The sequence below is a fragment of the Scleropages formosus genome, chromosome 22, assembly GCF_900964775.1.
Source record: "Scleropages formosus chromosome 22, fSclFor1.1, whole genome shotgun sequence".
Lineage (NCBI taxonomy): Eukaryota > Metazoa > Chordata > Actinopteri > Osteoglossiformes > Osteoglossidae > Scleropages > Scleropages formosus.
The window spans coordinates 4,094,359-4,115,855 of NC_041827.1; the positions used below are offsets into that span (position 1 = coordinate 4,094,359).

The 21,497-nt window shown below is 43.4% G+C and overlaps 2 protein-coding genes across 2 annotated transcripts; one reads left to right on the forward strand and one right to left on the reverse strand.

The window, feature by feature from the left end:
* The first annotated feature begins 4,591 nt into the window (after positions 1–4,591).
* her2 (hairy-related 2) lies at positions 4,592–5,603 on the forward strand. Its single transcript, XM_018725388.2, has 2 exons — positions 4,592–4,711; positions 4,818–5,603. Exons 1-2 carry the CDS (start codon positions 4,658–4,660, stop codon positions 5,229–5,231), a joined length of 468 nt encoding a protein of 155 aa, XP_018580904.2. The 5' UTR covers positions 4,592–4,657; the 3' UTR covers positions 5,232–5,603.
* Positions 5,604–10,232: 4,629 nt separating this feature from the next.
* aldh4a1 (aldehyde dehydrogenase 4 family, member A1) lies at positions 10,233–20,545 on the reverse strand. Its single transcript, XM_018725191.2, has 15 exons — positions 20,353–20,545; positions 16,999–17,092; positions 16,431–16,523; positions 16,135–16,182; positions 15,616–15,771; positions 15,213–15,362; positions 14,753–14,827; positions 14,480–14,667; positions 14,131–14,204; positions 13,330–13,526; positions 13,157–13,204; positions 12,707–12,859; positions 11,809–11,930; positions 11,120–11,238; positions 10,233–10,896 (listed from the first exon to the last, which is right to left on the reverse strand). The coding sequence occupies exons 1-15, from the start codon at positions 20,391–20,393 to the stop codon at positions 10,784–10,786; spliced, it is 1,671 nt and encodes a 556-aa protein (XP_018580707.2). The 5' UTR covers positions 20,394–20,545; the 3' UTR covers positions 10,233–10,783.
* Positions 20,546–21,497: the final 952 nt, after the last annotated feature.

Genomic DNA, 21,497 nt, shown 5'->3' on the forward strand with positions numbered 1-21,497 from the left:
GTTTGCTCTGATGAGGATTCTCCACAGAAGACGAGTCGATTGGGACCCGACGTTGGACCCTGCGCTACTATTTATAGCTCTGAATTTGCATTACAAAGCCATGTGCCCCAGGCAGGATTAGGTTTCCCACACTCAGGGGGCAGTAGGCAAGGCCTCCGCAACAATGGGAGAATCATCAACATCATTTCATGGTTAACTGGCTGAGTGGATGCTGTTTCTCAGGGGGGAATGGTTCGCGAGATATCACTATTGATATCACTATTGACTGACAAACAGCACAAGAAGTTTTATCTCCTTGGAAAGTCCAGGAGCAGTCAGGCACAAATAAAGTGGCTCAGGAGGTTGGCCATTAAGACAAACAGACTAGACTTTGCGATATAAAATATGACTGTGGTCCTTAGCAATTTTTGAAAAGCAAAATTAATTCCATTACAAAACTAAACAAGTTATATAAATTAGTAATGCAAAAGGAAAAATATTTCTAGCTTCCTCATTCCAGGATTCTGTCCAGAGTGTTTCTCTGTACTTTTACGCGCACAAACACAAACACATTCTCATTGGGAATGTCAATTAAACACAATTATCCAACCCCTCTGGGGAAGGCACACTTCAATTGTTCATTCCCATGAGAACACAGACCCATGAATGGGTGGCTAGTGTGGGAAACGCGGACAGACTCCTACTCACACGTTCTCCAGTCAATAGAACTGACCCTCCGCACCCCCCTGGTCTGAACAGAAGTCTCTTTCATCGCAATGTTCAGATCTGAGGCTCCGATGCAACCCTGGGCGCGTGTGTGTTCGCACTCAGCCTCCCTCACATCACCTGTTCCTCCCAGCACTTCAGCACCAATCTATCTGTAATTACACTGCTTCTCTCTTCCTCTGGGATGTCATTGACTGGACACAAACATCTGCTCCCACAAAGCTTATGCTTTGAAGTAAAGTACTCTAAGTCAAAGCAACATATGTAATAATGATCTATGTATAGTATACTTCTACTATTAATTCATCAGTAAATAGTAACACTAACTAATGCTCTAATGTATGTTAGTACCATTCATCACTTTTCACATATTTTCAAGTTAATCCACCTTCTATGAACTGTTTTTTTACAAGGTCCACGTTTACATTTTTATGCTTTTGCAGAATATGAAAAAAAAAACATGAAAATAAAATACAACATGACAGATTATTGCAGTTACCGAAAATTATCATTACTAGCTAATTTAAGTATAATTAAAGTGCTTTGAAGTCATCACTGGGTTTTATTGTCATTATACATGGTACCCTTATAAATTCATTTTTCTCTGTCCAGAAATAATAACAGGAATGGTTATGGATTTGTAATATTTTTATTATGTGTAACATCATTAAAAGGTAATTTGTAGTGAAAATGACACGGAATGACTTTATTGTGTTTTTTACAGAAAAGCCTTGGGAATCAATACTAAAAAATATAAAACTATTTGTGTTTTCTGTTTCAGGTCAGACAATATCATCTTTACATGAGACCAGGTAACAAAATTATTTTCCAAAAACATTTTTTGTCAGCAGGTAAAATAATGGCAGATGTGCAATAATGTTTTTGTTACTTCAAAACTGTATGGGCTTTCTGGAAGCAGATACCAGAGGTGGTTTTGGAGGGAAAACATCCTCAAACATCCTTCTTCTCTTCTCAAAGGATGAATTAAGAATGTGAAAATGGATGCAGCACTTGGCTGAAAGGACATTGTTTCAGGCATTCCAAGGTAGACATTCTCTTTGCTCACAGGGGAAAAGACGCATCTTCATTGCGAGCTCCCGCCATAAGAACCCTCTGCAGCGGATGGCCCAGCTGCCCTCCTGTTTAAACACCACCGGCGAAGCCCTTTTCCACTGCTGCTGAGGAATGCATGAGAGCCTGAGTCCACTCCTTGTTCCCACACCGCAGGTCCATTCATCGGCACTCTAAACAAGTGTGAGCCCCCCCATGTCCGCTCAGATCCACTGGCACTCGTTGTGTCTCCCTCTCAATGGGCCATCTGGACTGCCACGGCGTGACCCAAGTTCGTCTTGCGCTGCACACCTCTCAGAAGCCAACTGACAGACTGACAATCCAGGTCGACAATCATCACACGCAAACAATGGTTCTCGAAGTGTTTAGTTCTTTGCTCTTTTAATGAATGCAGAAATTCATTCAAGAACAAATTTTACTTGATAGCAGTTATCATGATGACCTGATTCCCAAATCCATCATTTGAATATTTTCATCTGAGTGCACCAGCATGAATATAGCTCTTAAAAAATGCATGATGAAAGGTTAATTGAGCTATGTATGTTTGCTTCACTGAAACAAATCATTTAAAAAAAAATTAATACTAATTTACAAAAAAGAAAACTGTTTTCATTCGAGGGAAAAGGTTTTCAAGGGACTGACGGCAAAAACCTTCACGTCACACCACCAGCGTGCCCTGATCACCTACACATTATTAAGTCACCACACTCAGAAGTGGGTTTCAAAGAAGGCAGAAGGCATTCAATTCTGGCTGCTTCCCGCCTTGCCTGGTTTCCCAGGGCTCTTTTGTGTGGGCTGTGCCACGTGACACTGGAATGCCACTGAGCGGCACCCACATCAAGGGGAGAACTTGCGCACCCGGGAGAGGTCAGAGATTTCCCAGGTCCTGTGCGGGCGCCACCACCCGTGCCCCTCGTGCCACACGTGGCGCCGAACACCTGCCTCTCTGTGTGAGGACTGCCTTCCCCGAAGCGTCCAAGGCAAAGCCCATTTAGCGGCAAGGCGGGAATGCATTGTGCCATGCGAACCCACGGTATGAGGGGGTAGAAGAAGTAAGTGTGGGAAACTCTTTGGGTCGAGGCACACACATACTTCCAGTAATCCTACAGCTTATTTTGAACTTTTTTTGTGGGGGTGATTAAGTGGGGACAGTTGTGTGGCCACAGTGATTATTCATATGGCTCATAAATTCATACCAAGAGTATCTGCTCTGTTGCAATTTTCTGTAGCGCTGCATACTGATTTTATTATTGATATACCCCAAAGAACTTCAGAAGTTTATACATTCATACAGCTGGAGCAATTCAGGTTAATTACCTTGAGCAAACTCTTTCCTGGGACCTAAACTAATTCAGTAATAAAGTCAAACCTTAAAATACTTAAAATGTTACACGGCAAATGTGTTTGCCAGCATATACAAAATCATGTAAGAAAAAGTGTTGAGGCATCAAGATAAGTTCAAAAGAGCTCTCGTGGTCTCGTGATGATGGGAAAACATCTCATATTAATATGCAGCGGTTCTCTCAGGGGAGCTCAGTCCTTCGCACTCCATTACTCATTTTGTTCTTAACGGGACTTGTAATTCGTGCTGATAAGCAATATTGTTTGTTCTTTTAAAGTCGCATGTTGTTGTAGCAGAGAACACACACAGTATGGTTACTGTGGCGGCAAAGCGCGCAGACCTTCTTCCTGTTGTAAGGCTGTTCACCTCTGAGGACAACAAGCAGCGGGCTCTTGAAAAGGTTTCCCGCTCGAAGAAGCCAGCTGCTCTTTTGAGCTCACTGATGTCTTTCAGAAAAGGATCCTGGGGCCAGTATTGCCTCAACTTTCCCACACGGCGCATTCACCGGGTGCACAAAGGAAGTGTGCCGCGTTCAATGGTGCTGCTGGAATGGCCTCCTCTTTAGTGTCCACTTCCCAAAAGGGCCATCTGCTGAAGTATCATGTTAATACCGCGAGTTCCCTCCAACCGCCGTCACCGCAAAGACGGCACAAATCCACCTTATAAACACTTTTCTGTTATTATGTTTTTAATTTGCTCCCTGTTTTTGAATGTAATAAGTTCAGTAACTTGTAATAACTGCGCCATTTGTGTTTTTATATACGCCATTGTCGCCAGATGTGTGGTGGCTGATGGTGAAATTTGAAGCCCTTATGACAGGTGTCACCATTATATAATACACGTTTTTTTTGTTTTTTTTTTTTTAAATCAAAATTTTAAAATATAAACGAGTTACTTAGTTGTTACTGTATTTATTGCTTAGTGTCAATTCTTTCATAACTGCAGTAATATTGTACTATTAAACTGCAGTCATATTTTAATAGAATAAACGCCTGCCGAACGATTGTTATATACTTAAAAACATTTATAAAGGATTTTTTCAGCCTTGAATCCATCGGTTCTGAATAATAATGCGGTAATTCTTTAGCTTCCATCGGAGGAGTTGCGTGCCTTCGTTTTCCCGCCTTTTCCTCGGGTCACTTTCTGTGACAGGGCACCGCGCGCTCCTGGAATTTAGGTCGGCGGGAAAAGTGCGCGCTGAGGGGGGGTTGGGGGTCCCGCGGTGGTCAGCTATTTCCCAGGTTCTACACGATTCTACGGGTGCTCCCTGTTGTCGCACACACTCCACCTGTTCATGCGGAAGACGCTCATTGTCCGGGGGCAATATGCTGTCAATTTAGCATGAAGTAATGGAGGCCTCCTTCTTTGTCCCTGAAAGGCTGCTGATTGGCTTTGCAGTGTGGGAAACCCCCGGCTCGCTCACACCCACATTCTCGTGCTCCGACCAGCAGTATAAATACAGGAGACCTTCCACACGAGGACACACAGCGATAACGAAGCTTTCGCTCCGCGACAGGGAAGCACCTTACAAGACCTGCCATGGCGCCCATCAAGCTTTGCAACGTGGGTCTGACCACGAAGGAAAAAATTAAAGTAAGTGTCACATCTAGGTGAAGAAAAGTCTAAAACATTGACACGTGTCTTCTGCACTGCTGCTGTTTGCGGGTTCGCCTGACGTGTCTGTTTTCCTGCCTTTTAGTTAAGGAAGCCCGTGGTAGAGAAGATGCGTAGGGACCGCATCAACGGCAGCATCGAGCAGCTGAAGGCGCTGCTCGAGACGGAGCTGAGAGCGAGCCGGAGCAGCTGCAAGCTCGAGAAGGCGGACATCCTCGAGATGGCCGTCCTCTACCTGAGGGACCACCTGCGCCCCACCGCTCCCATCCCCCAGGGCTACGCCGAGGGCTTCGCCAAGTGCCTCCAGGAGACCGTGCGCTTCCTGTCGGCACACGACCGCCTCGGAGACTCGCACAAGAGGCTGCTGAGCCACTTCCACGTGGCGGAGCGGCGAGCGGACCGAGCAGAGAGCTGCCCCAGTCTGCCGGGGGTGGCTGGACACTCGGCGCCGAAGGGCGCAGCGGTGCCGGAGCGCGGCAGGCTCTGGAGACCGTGGTGAAGACCGAGTCCTCACGCGGGAGGAGCGCGAGCCAGAGGGCGGGGCGGGGCCGACTGCCACTGTGTCCTCTTCGAGTAGGAAGTGTGTTCCATTCTAACGCTGTAACTATGTAGGCAAAAGTTGTGGTGATCCGCTAATATTGGGTATTCTGTATAGAATGCGACATTTTCCCTCCGTATTCGCATTTAACAATGCTTTATTAATTTAACTTCTGTGAAGATTAATTCTCTTTACATATTGTAAAATTGCGCTGTGTTTTCTCAGATTCATGCTGAATTAGAGATGTTTTGCACCGAGGGTGTGACGAGAATATATTTTTTTTTTTTTTTCTCTGAAATTGTTTTGTATTCTCTGGTAGATACCTTTACTTCTCTTTTCTATTTATCACATTGATACTGTTGTCTTTTCTTTGCGAAATAAACTTCTTGAAATGACTGAATTTTTGTTTCACCCCACAATGGAAGTTAAATCAACTTCACTGCATTTAGTTCGGCTGAACTTTTCATAAGAAAGTTTTGTTTTGTCTATAGCAAGAAAGCTCAGTTTTAGCATGTAAACTTAGGCAGCATAATCGGATGTAACTTTATAAAGAAAATAACATTTTTTAAAACAGTCCAAAATACTGGACAGCATCATGCATGAAGGTAGGAATATGCTGTTTTTTTTTTTTTTTTTTTTTTTCCGACCCGTACTCACACTTCTGTTGAAACCCTTTTTCCATATTTCCTTTTTTTCCAAACTTAAATTCCACAAGCCAAGGTCATAAGACACGTCAGATAAAACGCTGACATAACAATTTCATGAGATAATAGTTTCAAACAATTCCATTAAGAGCGGGACGAAAAAAGGCGGGAAAGGGTGGAGCGGCTGCAGAGGTGTGTGTGTGTGAGTAAACAGTGTGAAAGGTGCCAGTCCAGCTGTCATTCTGAAGAAGCACAGCAAGGGAAAACGGAGCTCTCCGTGACGGACCTCCAGATAGCTGGAGCGCGCCGCGGTGCACAAGCCCGGACACGTCATCACATTGTACTTGTGGGAACATGCGCGTGACATCCGTTGTACCGGTGTGTCAGAGTCGGATATAATAGGCTATAGCTAACCAGGACAAAAAAAAAGTCTCCCTAGGCTAAACACCTCAAATACCTATAAACACATAGCTAGGTAGAGCAGTACCTAGTACATACGGTTCTGCTTCAAAGTATGTGAACCTTATAGGGATGGTCGCTATTCTTAATATTAAAAAAAACTGATAACTGATGGGCTTCACTTATTTTTACACCTTCACTACTTGTGTGTTTCTACTACACACACGATTTCCTCTAAAGCGTCATATGGAATTGGTCATTACACACCTATTATGTCACGGGAGAAACACTGATTCTCATTAACTTTTTTGAAAAAACTAAGGCAACAAATTAACAAATATCCAGGAAGTGTACTCAAACTTCTGACTGGTGCTGTAAAATGGTCTTACTTAAAAATTATTTACATCTGAGATCCTGATCAGAATGTACCTCTCATAAATATGAGCAGGGTCTACCTAAGTAATTACCAGATTATATACTAATTATATAACTATATTAGTATTACATAATTATATAATAATCTGGTAATATACTATTAAGAGATCTAGCCAAGTAATTACTTTGGTTGGAGGCTAGACTGTCATTGCCATGTGAGCCTGACCATACCTGTAGTAAAGCTTCAGGTGTAACTCTCAGTCTCTGTGTGTGTGTGTGTGTCCTTCAGAGACAAAGAGCAATGGAACCAAGGGGGTAGTAAACCCATACCACACAATCTTTCCCAGGCTCCCACCACAGGCTGTGGTGATGTGGGTTTCAGAGGAAACTGTGAAGTGTGCCTTTGACTCCTATCCATCCCAGTAAAACCCTGGTGAGACACAATGAGGACTACATGTTATAACCCTTCTTTCCCCCCCCCCCCCCTCCAGGCCTAGGTGCAGTGACAAGGCACAGTAACTCTGCACTTTGATGTTGTTGCCACACTCCCGTGCTCCCAGGTGACCACAGTGGGGGTGTCTGCAAAGCTACAGCTACTAAAGGAGTGTAGCGTTACATCGTAAAACCAGGTGCTCGAGTTGTGGCCGTCCAGCATAGGAACACAATGAGTCTGAGCTCTTGGGCTTTTCCATGCCGATTATACCGGTCAGCTTTTATTTGGCAAAAGTTTTCTGAGATGTATGTCGCTTTGGAGAACAGCACCTGTTAAATGAATAAATGTAAAGATGAAAATACAAAATGTATCCAGAACTCTGTAACCCTAAACTTTGTAACATTCAAAATTGCAGTATAAAAATTACTTACATACAATAGTCATGTATGAAATTTTTCCTTAACTACAGTACTTCACTTCAGGTGTCAGTGCTGTATGTTTTAGGAATAGTGCTCATAAAAAAAGTCCTTCGAGAACATGTTACCTAATAAAAACAGTATTTTACTTTTAATCAGATCTGAACATTGATCAACACCTACTCACACTTTATTTTTCTTTGCAAGTTCTGTAATCAATCCATTTTTAGGGTTTGTCCCCCTTACAGAAATGACTTCCATTTTCTAGTTATATGTTCGCACTTCTTCACAGTATTTTTGTGGGCCCCTGTAACTTACATGCAGCTGCCTGCGCTCCCGTCCACACTATGGACACAGAACCCGGCCCAGCACAATGAGTTGCAGTCAAGAACAAAAATGGCCCGTGGGACATCTGCAGAGACATCAGGAGGACTGGCACATAAATCAGCTGTCCTATTCAGCATCGCAGGATATCACCGCTGCCAAACGCGGGCACACATGCTCAGAGGCAAAGGGCATGGGCTGTCTGTTGTGCCAACAGAAGGCATGGCATGGCTCTGTGGTCTAACCCCACAATGGAGAGCAGGGCATCACTCTCTGGCCCATCCCCACAACAGAGGACAGGGCCTTATTTTTCCCACTCAGTTCACAAAGGTATTTTCCCCATTTTCTATCCAGGATTGGACTTACACATATCATGGTATGGAAATGCAAACAACATAACGAAAAGTCCTTCATTCATCATCGTTGAGTGGATATGCTGTACCTGAATTCATGGACTGATTAATATTTTTGTTTTAAAAATTTAACTTACTGATTTCTGAAACTTGTATCAATATTTAAAGGAATACTTTAGGCTGTAATTCATTATACCACCTCTTGGTCAAAGGCTAGTTCACAAAAATAAGTCACTGGTTACTTGCAAACTGTAAACAATCTTTAGAGCCAATTTTGAAGATAAGGTTTACAGCAGGCAAAGGCACTACATTCTTCATGAAACACACCACTACATTATTGAACAGCATGTGCTGATGCGTCAAAGGAAATGCGAGCACATTCTCTATTGGATTACCCCTCTATTACTTTTGTTCACTTGACGTCTCCAGATGGTGAGGCAGAAGCACAATCCAAAGCGAGAGGACATACTGCAGTCCAAGGAGCGTCGTTCCTTCTCCTTTCAACAGACACTGAGGGGGGAGGGACACCATGGCCGAGATCTACCTTCCAAACAAAGTCAAAGGTCAAAGCAAGGTGGAGGCATTGCAAGTGCTAATTGGACTGTGTGACAGCTGTGTTCTTTCATTCAAAATACCTTAAAAATGTGAACAGCTGACAATTTTTCTGGAGTAAAATTAACTCTGATTTACCATCTAGTCTATAGGCCAAACAGATAGTGGGATCCAGGCTCTACAATTTAAAAAAGCAGCTTTACAAGCAAATAGCTTATAAGAAGCAGTGGTAGGTTACACTGATCTGCAGCACTGTGTAAGAAACAAGGAACATACAAGCTCATCCTGACCTCCTCCTCGCACCTTTGGTTCGACATCAAATGTACGTTGGATGCCACCTACAGGGATATGCGTGGAACTGTATTCAGCTCCAGCTGTTGCTTTTCCAGCCTCACTATGCTCCCAGTTGCTTGCTGGTCCTCAAACACAGTTAGGATGATGAGGACATAACTGTGAATGATTAAAACTACAGTTGAGGGGTATTTTTCCATTGGTTCTGGTAAAGTGAAGTCAGTCCTAAAACTGCAGCCTTTGTGGGATTTCAAAGCAACTCAGCAACTGGTTGTTTCATTGAAGCAATCATCTTAAACAATCCCTATAAAATACATAAAAGAATCAACAGAAATAAATGGATATCCAAGACTGCATGTAACTCACAATTTACAATATAATTCTATTTACTGAGGCACATCCTTAAAACACATCACTGCTCAAAAAATTAAACTGATTCAAACTGAGTTTCAAACTACTTTTTCCATTTACACTGATGTACAATCATATTTATTGTGCAGGAGATGGTATTTCCACTTTATCAATCCCTATTTTCCAATTCACTAGCAGTGTACAGTCATGTTTACCACTAGTACTGCAATCCATTAACAGCTGAGAACCATCAATGCTGGTGAAAAAACTACTGTCAAACTCCAGAAATCACCACAATGCCACACTATAAACTAACTTGTTCCTAAAATATACAGGCCGACACACCCACACTGAAGGAAATTACTTTGTTCTCATATTAAAATAAAAAGGGAAAATGTTTTCATTGACAGTTTACAAGTTTAGTACTTAAACATGAATTAGATTGTGCATCTCAACCTTAAAGGACACATGGGAGACACTAGACACCAGAATGAAGCTATTACATTCATCAGTACAGTAGTCCCCCCTAATTCGCGGTTTGTTACCTGTCGTCAACCGTGGTGCGGAAATATTAAATGGAAAAATTCCAGGAATAAATTTATCAGTTTTAAATTGCGCGCCATTCTGATCAGTGTGATGAAATCTCGCGCTATGCTCAGGACGTGAATCATCCCTTTGTCCAGTGTATCCACGCTGTATACGCTACCTGTCCATTAGTCAGTAGTGTTTCGGTTATCAAATTGACTGTCGTGGCATTGAAGAAGAGAAGAGAGAGAGGAGAAGAGAAAAAAAAAAAAAAAAAAAAAAAAAAAAAAAACAGTACTTATGAGGACCTGGGCACTGGTCTTTAGTTTTTTTTTTTCCTTCTTCTGTGTAGGAAAAACATAGTACCAAACCCTATATATACTATCTGTGGTTTCAGGCATCTGCTGGGGGTCTTGAAACATATCCCCTAGATAATCAGCATAATATCTGGACATCAGCATAATACTTGAGTAACAGAAAGAGGAACAAAAATTTCCCCTCATGTGTTGCAGTTAAAAATTTAATGATTTAAATGTTAAATCATAAACTTGCAATGCAACTGACTGCCAAAGGAAATTTCTCTAGGTTTTGGGGTTGGTGAGAGCCTGGCGTTGTAGCAGGCATGGTAGAGCTGGGCTGAGCAGCGGACTATGTCGGCTCGCAAACAGTTCCAATTAAGCTGCAGCAGCTTTTCGTAGCTGGGTTACAACTACCAGATACATTCAGTCACGTTCAGCAGGACAGATTGAGGCTAAGAGGGGAGGGACGGTCAAAGAGGACGGTCCATCAGTGCTATCATTCTGGAAGGATGGCGTGCATAGTTGTTTTAGGGCAGGCAGGCAGTCTCCTTTCAGCACATGTAAGGGTACTTCCATTCTCTCAGTGGGATGTGGGTCTCTTTGACAACCTGTGGAGAAGTCCATCGGAGGACATAGTGGGGGCCACCAGGTTTGTCGTTGGTGCCTGAATGGAAGAAGGATGTGGGCAGGTGTATAAAACAGAAGTTTAAAGCATCAGTTCTGAGATTCTGCAAAATATGAACAATAAAGTGAAGAGGACAGCTGGACTGAAAACTAAGTTTACAGATGCTTCTGTAAAATCGGAATCATGTCAAGAGATCAAAGTATGCAAGATACAAAAATGAGGAATCAGATCCCCAAAATGATGAACTTTGAAACATGCTCACCTGAAGCTCTAGAGCCACCAAATGGCTGCTGAGCTACAATGGACCCAGTAGATTTGTCGTTGACGTAGTAATTTCCTGCTGCATTCCTTAAGACCTTTGCAGCTTCATCCAAAACGTTTCTGAAATGAAAAAGTGAAAGGTTTAGAGCTGTTCTTTGTTGCAAGACTTGTTCTCCATCTAGCAGCAAAACCTGACATATTTAATAACCACAAAAACATAAAATACGGTCAACACAAGCCTTAATATGCATGGCTGCAAAATAAAAATCCTTATCCTTCACATGTACAGTGCTGCTTCAACATATGTGAACCTTATAAGGATGTCATTATTCTTGTACAAAATATTAAAAAATAAACGTATACAAATATTAAATGTGTAAAATGAATAAATGACTGATTTATACCCCTGATTCTACTTACCTACTTGGTTTAACCAGTGCAACTTGGGGCTCACTTATTTTTGCAACAGCACTACTTGCATTTCTGCTACACACATGATTTCCTCTAAAGCATCACATGGAATTGGTCATTACACACCTATTATGTCACATAAGAAACACTGATTCTCATCTTTGCGGTAAAACTAAGGCACACAAGGAGTTCCCACTCTTTCAAGTAGCACTGTATACTTTATTTCAGCATCTCATAAAGAACTTGTCAGCAGCAAAGGATGATGTCATTGTCACGTACTTGTCACGAGCAAAGACGGCTCCAGTCAGGGCATAGGGAGAAGTGTTATCAATTAACCTCAACACGTCCGTGTACTGGTTTTCTGGGTAAACATAGACAGTCAGAACAGGACCAAAGATTTCCTGTGGAGACAAAGTTTGTACTGAATGTAAATTGCATTGCTCATTCAAATAAATAAATAAAAAAAAAAAAAAAAAAAAAAAAAGACCAGTAGACCAAGCCGGAAACATGCAACACAAATATACTTGACTCAAAGGCAAATTAAAAAGCGCACATAAAAGCGACACAGCAGGTATAGGTAATGTGACCTACTAGACTACCAGCCGAAGCTAATGGACAACCTAAAAGTACATAAGAAAGTGCAACAAATTGCAGACAGTACATTTTGCCCCATCAGCCCACTGGCCACACAAATTTCCCTGTGGCTCCACACACAGCTAGGCTGGGTAGGCTCCACATCAACAGCTCAAACAGAGGCTCAGCCAGGCTTTAGCTAAAAAAAACACAGTAGATCATTCTCAAGTGGCAATTTAGACTCTGCTCTCCAGGATCATCTGTGCTCAACGGCTGGGATAATCCTCCAGCATCAGACTGCTCGCTGAACGCATGACTACTGTGGCAGAAACCCAGGACTGCTCACTCATTCACAAAGCCAAGCACTGTTTAAAGACACCATGTCAGGCACTGCTGAGCAGTAGAACCTATGGCTGGCTACGCAGCATTTTGTTTTTGGTATTCAGCAAATATGGAAAACTACATTCTATACCTTTTGCCCTCATGGAAATCTCAAAACAGCTAAGCGATGTGGACCCAGCAGTGCAGGATTAGTACACGTTCACAAGCATATGACTTCAACCTGGTGTTCTTCAGAGGGTGTGGGCTTCCACTGCTCCCCTACCTCATTCATAATGGGGTCCTGAGGATCCTTGGTCTCAATGATGGTGGGCTCCACAAAGTACCCTTTTTTGTCGTCGCAGTTCCCTCCGGCGATGACTGTCAGTTTTGGAGATGACCTGGCATGATCAAGCCACTTCTTGATACGACCGAAGGACTGGGAAGATAAAAGCATGGGGAAAGTGTTTAAAAACAAAATTAAAATGCATTTTGTTAATACAAAGGAGAAAAAACTAAATGAAAATCTCCATTCCATATGAGCAGGTTAATTGTACACGCAAGGAACTGATTCTTCACAGAACACCTTCAACTACAGACACACCGAAATGTTACCTTAAGCAATTATACCAGAACAGCACTACACACATATTCAATTTAATACATTTAAGCATCAGAATACATTAAAGACTGCAAAAGACATGAGATTCATGGATTGCAGGATGGTGGCACATACTTTGTCATCTATGACTGCAGAGAAGAAGGTGCCGAAATCCTCCACGGGCTACAGAGAACACAGCAAGACAGAATTAAAGAAAAAGGAGTTTACAAAACAGCGAAGACATGGAGAAACCTCTCATTTAGGTGAGAGCCTGGCTGTCAGACAGAATCCCCAAATGTGTGACTCACATCGCCCACTTTGATGTGCTTCTGGACAGCGAGGAGCTCTTTCTTAATCTGGGGCCATAGAGAGTCTGGCACGTACATCCTGGAGCAGGCCGAGCATTTCTGCCCACCGTACTCAAACGCCGAGCGGATCGTTCCCATCGCCACGCTCTGCACATCCGCAGACTTGTGCACAAAGTGGAAGTTCTTACCGCCACACTCTGAAAGGCATCACACATACTAGAGCAATTACACGAAAAATATGCCTGTGTAAAACAACTGATTATCATAAACACATAAGGAATCTTCTTCTCTGACTGATAACACAGGATACGGATGAAAATAGAATGAAAAGAAGGGTACTTAAGAGAAACAAAGGCTGCCACAAAGAATCCTTAAAATGAATGCTAACGCATGCAAAAAACTGCAAGAAGTTTGACAATAACCCTGCCAATACGTGAATTTAAAGAATCAGAATCCAATGGAGGAAGTATTAAAAATTGCAAGAGCATATTGCAAACAAAGAAAAACTGCATGAGGAAAGAGGAATGAAAGTTGTGCACTGATGCAAAATGACTACAAGAGATGGACACTTAACAGGACAGTAGCTACAATTAAGGCCTTGCACCACTAAATCAAAACCTGTGACCAAGTCCTCCATAAAACAATTGACAAAAAAACCATTATCCAAGAAATACAAAGCGATCTTAACAGGTGGTATACATTATGGTAAATACACTCTCATCATGTCTTCATATTCAAAGTTCAGGGATGGGGGTCTTGGAACATATCCAGAAGGGAACGTTAATTCTTCCCAGCACTCGCCTCCTGCCACCCGAGGAAAGTTCCGGTAACGATCCAGATTTTCAGCCACCTGTTTCCACAGCCGCTTGAAAGTCCTGGTTAGGAACAAAATGTTGATCAATTCTTCTGGGGGAAGAATTGCCAGTTTGGGAAGAAGAGATCATGGATTCATAGAAGAAATTTCACCACGAATCAGGGAAGAACACAGTGTCATGCTATTATACTGGAGATTATTTTCACAATGCATTTTGAAGGTCTTTATTAAAAGGAAAAAAAAAAAAGCTATAGGCAGTGTCATACAGACAGAATAACACAGCAGTACACATGGATAGTACACAGTACACACACACAGCCTGACACAAATACTTACGGCACGCTGCCGGTGAAGTTGATGCCTGCCAGATGCTCGGAGGCCGTGATGGTGTCGCCAAAGACAGGCCCGTCGGCTGGCAAAAACTGGATGATGTTGGGAGGCAGGCCAGACTCCCTCAGGATCTTGTAGACAGCGTAGCTAGCAGACATGGCAGTGTCGCTGGGTTTCCATAGCACCACATTACCCTGATAAGAGCAGCACACGGGTCAGTCGCTATATTTGAATGTTTTCCATTTCAGTACCTTTTCAGAACCTCTCTCTGAAACCTGCCATCAGCGCTGGGGTCCCAGCCAGGTTTCCTCCAATCGCCGTGAAGTTAAATGGGGCAACAGCAGCCACAAAGCCCTGAAGTAAGATGCAAAAGTTATAGCAAACAACTAAGGAATTAGAATCATCCAACACTAGAGCCTTGAATTAGACATGAGGCGTTTCACTTCTGTATGCTGTTAACCTCAAAAACAATACAGTATAGCCGTGACTATCTGGCCTAAACAGCATCACCAGTAGACTGAAGAGTCACCTACTGAAGACAAAACCATAGGCACTCTGTCACCAACAGAGATCTTTATTACTGTCTTATGCTTATATATCACTTAGCTTGGCCTTTAATAGCTCTTTCCAGCTTTATGCAAACAAGACACAGTAAGTACTGAAGGACAAGGGTTATGGTGTAGAAAGTGTAATAACACCTGTATGGAGAAGCATGCTGTGACTTGTAGGGGGTGCTCACCTCCAGGCCACGGTACAGCATGGTGTTGGTACTGCCCTCAACACTGAGAGGCTGCTGGTGCTGTAGCTCGATGGCGTGCTTGGCGTTAAAGCGGAAAAAGTCGATCAGCTCGGCAGCTGCGTCGATCTCCGCCTGCACCACCGTCTTGCCCTGTAACATGTCACATAAGGTCAGTGAAGACACAGATTAGAGTCTGTCAGCTGCGAAGCAAACAGGTCCTGATCCCATTATTATCCCAGCAGTAGGGACATGGCCTTCTTGGAGACAGACAGCAGCGAGCCACAGGGAAAAACTGGTGATACTGTTACGATGATGATGCTCGACATGAGTTTCCAGGTGTATTTTGCCCAGCGTCGACCTGGTCTCGAGAACAACTGCACAAGCAGCTTGTGTCTCACTGTACCTGGCCAACCATTGTCTTGGCAAGCACCTCCGCCCTCTTGGGCCCGCTGATGATGTCAGCGGCCTTGAACAGGATCTGTGCTCGGTCTTGTACAGGCTTCAGGTCCCACTCCCGGCGGGCTGCTACTGATGCCTGAATTGCTCTGTTTATGAGGTCCTGTTGTAGAAAAGTGCATGAGAGTGGCTTTAGAACTCACACTAAGTACATCTTCACAAAGGTCTTCTCATGGAGAAGGAGTCTAATGCTAAAATTTTAGGGTCAAACTACCATTTATTGTACATAAACATTTTAGCCTGCAAAATGTTGGCACAACCAAAGTCATCTTTATAACACAAACAAAATTAAATCTAATCAGAGAAGTTGCCCCAGTAAACCTAAAATTACAACTCATTACTGAAGCTTTTCCACAGGAGAGGAACTTCTTAGAGACAACATTATGTACATGCAATTAACACTTCTCTGAAACGGCTGTCTTGACAACACAGGTCCTGTCATTCATTTGCTTTCAAATGACCTTACCTTGTCAGCATAGCAAAACTTGGCCACTTTGTGAGAGTGGTTGAAGGGCTGAAAGACAATTTCTGATGTGAATTCTTGGGAAAACAAAATGCACAGAAAATGTAGTACAAACTGGCATAATTAGTGTCTACAGCTGCCTTCTCTTTCTGTGTTGCCATGAAGACTGCACATACTGTGTTAGAAAGATTTTATTTATACATGACTTACTGACTCTACCACAAGCTCTGCAGGAGGGCATTAGGTCATCATATTAACCAGTTAACCTTGATCAGAGGCTGGTGACTGAGTTCACTCACCGACAGCTGATATCTGATGTCTTTGGTCCACACATGGTCATCTCCAACCACACAGGGAATTTCCTCTGTCTTCCCCTTCAGCTCCTGCAAGGCCTGTCAAGCACATGTGGACATGAGGACACAAACAGAACTCAAAGAAACACAAACTGGTGACCTAGAGGCTGCTGGTTCCAAGCCTAGGATGCCCTGCAGTATCTTTGAGCAAAATCCTAAATGGTAAGATGCTCCAGTAAGACATCCAGCTCAATAAATGGTTGGAATTTAAGGCTCTTTGGACTAAAGGACACACTGCACACCAAAATCACAATACACGACAGCTCCGAACCAGGAGAATTTTAAGAGCATATTGTTATGTCCAGATTAATGCAGTTAGTATGACGCCTTTCAGAAACATATGAGAACAAACTCCTCCCTTCCCCCCACAATGATCCTCATGTCCAAACTAGGAGAAATTACACCCCACAAGTATTTAGCAAATACAGTTGTATGAAATAATGTAATTTTTGTCTTTTTGGAGACACGACTGTGGTCAGTGCTGGACATTCAGCGAGACTACGTATAGATGTACCTTTAGAAGCTGCGCCCTCTCCGGACTCCCTTCTTTAAATTCCAGGATGGATTCATTTTTCACTTCCACAGCAGCACAGGATGAAGTCCTCAAACTGTAGAAAGCAGACAAACTCATTCATCAACCCCAGTATTTACAGAATACATAAAAATTCTCCAGAACCCTGCAGTTCTAATAAATCTGTGTTTAATAAAGCTATAGTTCTTATATGTAAATGATAATTACTTAGCATAGTAACAGACACACATTTCTAGAAAATGAGCAAAAGGGAGCCATTCAGCCCATCTTGTTTGCTTGGATTAACCACAATTTAAGTAATTCTAACATCATGGGGGGGCTGGGCCAGACGTCCCATTCAGCCAGGGAAAGTGCACGCGCAATACATCACTTCTCCTTCCCAGTGTAGCGATCGCCGCATGGCCACTGTCTGGCTTGCCAGGCAGGAGGTCGCTGCAAATGGCCTCTCCTACACACTATTGCATCCATAGCAACACATTCTCATCAGTCTCCCTCCTCCCGGCCCACCCCCCCCTTTTCAGAGAGCTTGCTATGTTCTGTCGCAACCGAGTGTCCGGCAGGTAGATTTGACACGAGAAGTCACAGTTCCAATCCTGCATACAGATGGTCCAGGTGTAAGGGTCATCCGATGTTGACCCTGGAGACGACAACATCATTGAAAATAACCTGAATGAATCTGACGTCAGTTACACAACTGGGCCGTTTACTTCCTCCTCCCAAAACACACCCATAGTCCCCTTTGTAAATAACCAGTCTCCATTAAAACGTTTGAACATTTTATTTTGGTTTTCCATTATCAACTGAATATGTCCTCAGGCCACTTTATACACTTCTCCATAAATCCCGATTAAAATAAGTGCTTATACAATCTTCGAAAATCATAGCTTCTGTAACCATACTGTAGCCAAAAAAAGAAAAAAAAAGACAACCTGTAGCTCAGCTCTGGGTCTTTGGACCAAATCACAGCAGCATTTCAATTGCTGCAGCTCCATTCTCAGCTTCACGCCAAGCTACCTGAATACCTCCTGCTCGTTTGGCTGCAGCGTCAGCCCAGCTGCTCTTTGGCACAAGAGCACACAAGTCAGCAAAAACTGGCCACTCGAGTTAACCATACACCAGCAGAGATGGTGTACATTATAACAGATGTTTCGCTTTTTAAATTGTATAACAGGCAGTAAATATGCTTAAAAGCTGGCACCTTGATTGCCTATGAGCACAGGGAGAGTAAATTATGGTAAAGCTCATTAGAAATTTGACCAAAACCAAGAACTCTGGATTCATTGCACAATTTTAGAACAAGCAAAGACAGTAAGGTCAAAGCCATGAAACTTAGCTGTAAGTTGTCCAAGGGCTAAAATATTTCAAAAGCACCATATTAGTTTTTCTTTTCCCCCCATTAAGTGTTTTGATAAACAAGTAGAAATTGTGAATTTCTCCAGCCTGCTTAATCCTGTACTGACATTTAGGAAGGGTTCATTATACATTAACAACATTTCTCTGACACACTGCAGCGTGTGAAGGAGACAGCTGCACAGACTGCTTCTCTGGCCCTTTCAACCCTGCTCTTCACAGGCCACGGTTCTGTGCGTTTCAAATAATTATTGAGCAAATAACCATGTGAACGATAAGCACCTCACATAGTAATTTCAGTGAAACAATTAAACTGTGAAAAAGTGCCACACTCACAATCTTTGCAGCTGGAGGCTATGGGCTTTTTAGGATACTGAAACATGGCTGCTCCCTGTCACAAACACAGCACTTACCTGTCAACAGAGCTGACTTTCACTTTAAGATATTTCATAAAATGGCCAAATTATATTTTGCATAATATCAACACGTTTTTTTACATGACAGAAATGAATACAGATTACAGTGCACTTCATTCAGCAATGATACAAAAATAAAACATGGGGACACTGGTAGCATGGTGGTTAAGGATGCTATTTTTGGACCCAAAGGTCACAGGTTTGAATCCCACCTCCAGATCTATCACCCTCAAGCAATGTACTTACCCTATATTGATCCAGTAAAATTACTCAGCTGTACAAATGGGTAAATAATTGAGTACCTTAAACACTAAGATGCTTTGGGAAAAAAACATGAGCTAAATGAATAAATGGTAAAGGCAGAATAAATCGGTTCAGTGTAATTGAGAGTATAACATATCCAACAGCACCGAGTTCAAATGACGAAACATTTAGAGAATCAAGTCCATGACTGTCACGTTGAACTTCTCCGGAACGCAGTGCTGTGGACGGCACGTTGTGGAAAGAACACGCTTGCAGAGTTACGCCGAGTCAGACTTACATTGATTGAATGTGCAATACAACTACATGAACATATTGCACCAATTTATGTATTTAACACTTTTTGCCAGAGTAAGCAACATTGTTAAGCTACCTATACAGCTGGGTAACTTTTACTGGAGCAATTTAGGGCAAGTACCTTGTTCAAGGGTACCACAGCTGGAGGTGGGATTTGAACCAGTGACCTCTGATTGCAAAGACAGCAGCTCTAACTTATGGTACCAAGTGTCCAGCGATAAGCTTTCTGCACCTGGTATCCCCAGGTTTCCCACCTGAGTATAGCCAGGCCAAACAATGCTTAGCACCTGAGATCTCACACCATCAGCAGTGTTCAGGGTGGTGGAGTAGCCTGAAGCGCAATCACCGGGTGTCAGTGTTGATGTCAGTGCCAGTAGCAGTTTGACTGTATGTGGGGTTGAGCAACTCAACCTCAGTTAGTGCTGCAGGAATACAACTAACTGGGCCAGCTGGTAGCGTACTGGTTCAACATACTGCCTTCGGTCCAAAGGTTGTAGGTTTCAATCCCACCTCTGGCTGTAGTGCCCTGAGTGACGTACTTACCCTAAATTGCTCCAATACAATTACCCAGCTGTATGAATTACACGTAATTTACAGGGAACTTGTTTAGAGAAAAGCGTCAGTCAGTGGTGTGGAAAAAATGCCCTCGCGATTATCGTCAGTGAAACTAGTCAGTGGCAGAGCAAGCACCATTTTTAATGGTCCATTATATCTGCTCTGACGTGCCACAGAAGAACCTGACCCCTTCCCTGCCCACGAACAGATCCGAACGCGTGTCAGCGCATGTTTGACGGACTGTTTGTTACGCAACGGCGGCGCTGCCATCAGCGGGGACCCGAGGAAAAGGGCCCAGCACATCCCCGCTGCCATGATTCTCCACAGCCGAGTGCGCGGTGGAGAGAGAGCGCGTGCACGGCTCCGTCGTCTGCAGCACCGACAGGCACGTCAGGGGGAGAGCGCGAGAGTGAGGGCCGCGCGCTGCCGCCAACTGAGGAGCTCATATCATACCCACCGTCTCAGGGACTGACACAGCGCCACCCGCGCTCGCAGCATGCCTCCAGCAAGAAATATAAAAACAAAAAAAAAAAAAAAATGATATGCCTTCTTCAAACTGACCGGACTCAAAAACGTCCGACAGCTTTTCAGACAATTCCAAATGCTTTCGGAAGTCTCTTGAGAAAACTAAGGACTCGTACGGCGAGCGCTACCAAAAGTGAACGTACCACTGACTTTTAGGGGAACTCAAAGACATTGAAAAGTGTCCAACATTAGAAACGAGTATTAGAGTCCTTAATTATGTATATGGTACTATGTTTTATAATGTTTACGTTTCCTGTATTTCGTCATCCATACATGTAGACATTATTTGCTTCCTATGTATGGTTTATTTCACTACAATGCAGAGTGGACTCCCCCAGTTTAAGGTTAAATGGGACACGCGAAGGGCGGGTGTCTGATTGGCCAATCAGCTGCCGAGACAGTAGCAGCATCCAATGAGACGGGGCCATTTCGTGACTTTTTAACCGCGTGTTTGTACTTGAGATAAACTAGCGAGTGGTTCGGTCAAATTTTCGCTGTGTTCGCTAAAACAACGACTTCACGTCACTAGTAATTATACGCGCACATTTAAGCACTCATCCGCTTTTTTTCAGGTGTATTTTGGTCACGTTGCAGAGCGTGGTCGAACTGTTTGATAACAGTAGCCAGAAGTCCCGGTCTCTGACACACACACACACATCTTCAGAACCGCTTGCCCCTTACAGGGTCACGGGGAACCGGAGCCTACCCGGCAACACAGGGCGGAAGGCCAGAGGGGGAAGGGGACACACCCAGGACGGGACGCCAGTCCACCACAAGGCACCCCAAGCGGGACTTGAACCCCAGACCCACGGGAGAGCAGGACTGCGGTCCAACCCACTGCGCCACCGTACCCCCTTGTCTCTGACACATTCACCCTTTTTAACTGACAGATGTGTGCTCGACGTGACTCACGATGTTAGAATGTCAATGTGAACTTCACGATGATTTACCAGTTTACACTATATAGCAGGGTATTCTGACTAAATCCAGAGAATACACACCTTGCTCAATGATGCAACAGCTGGAGTGGGACTGGAACCGGAACCAATCATGTACAGATTGTATGGAGATGGTCCG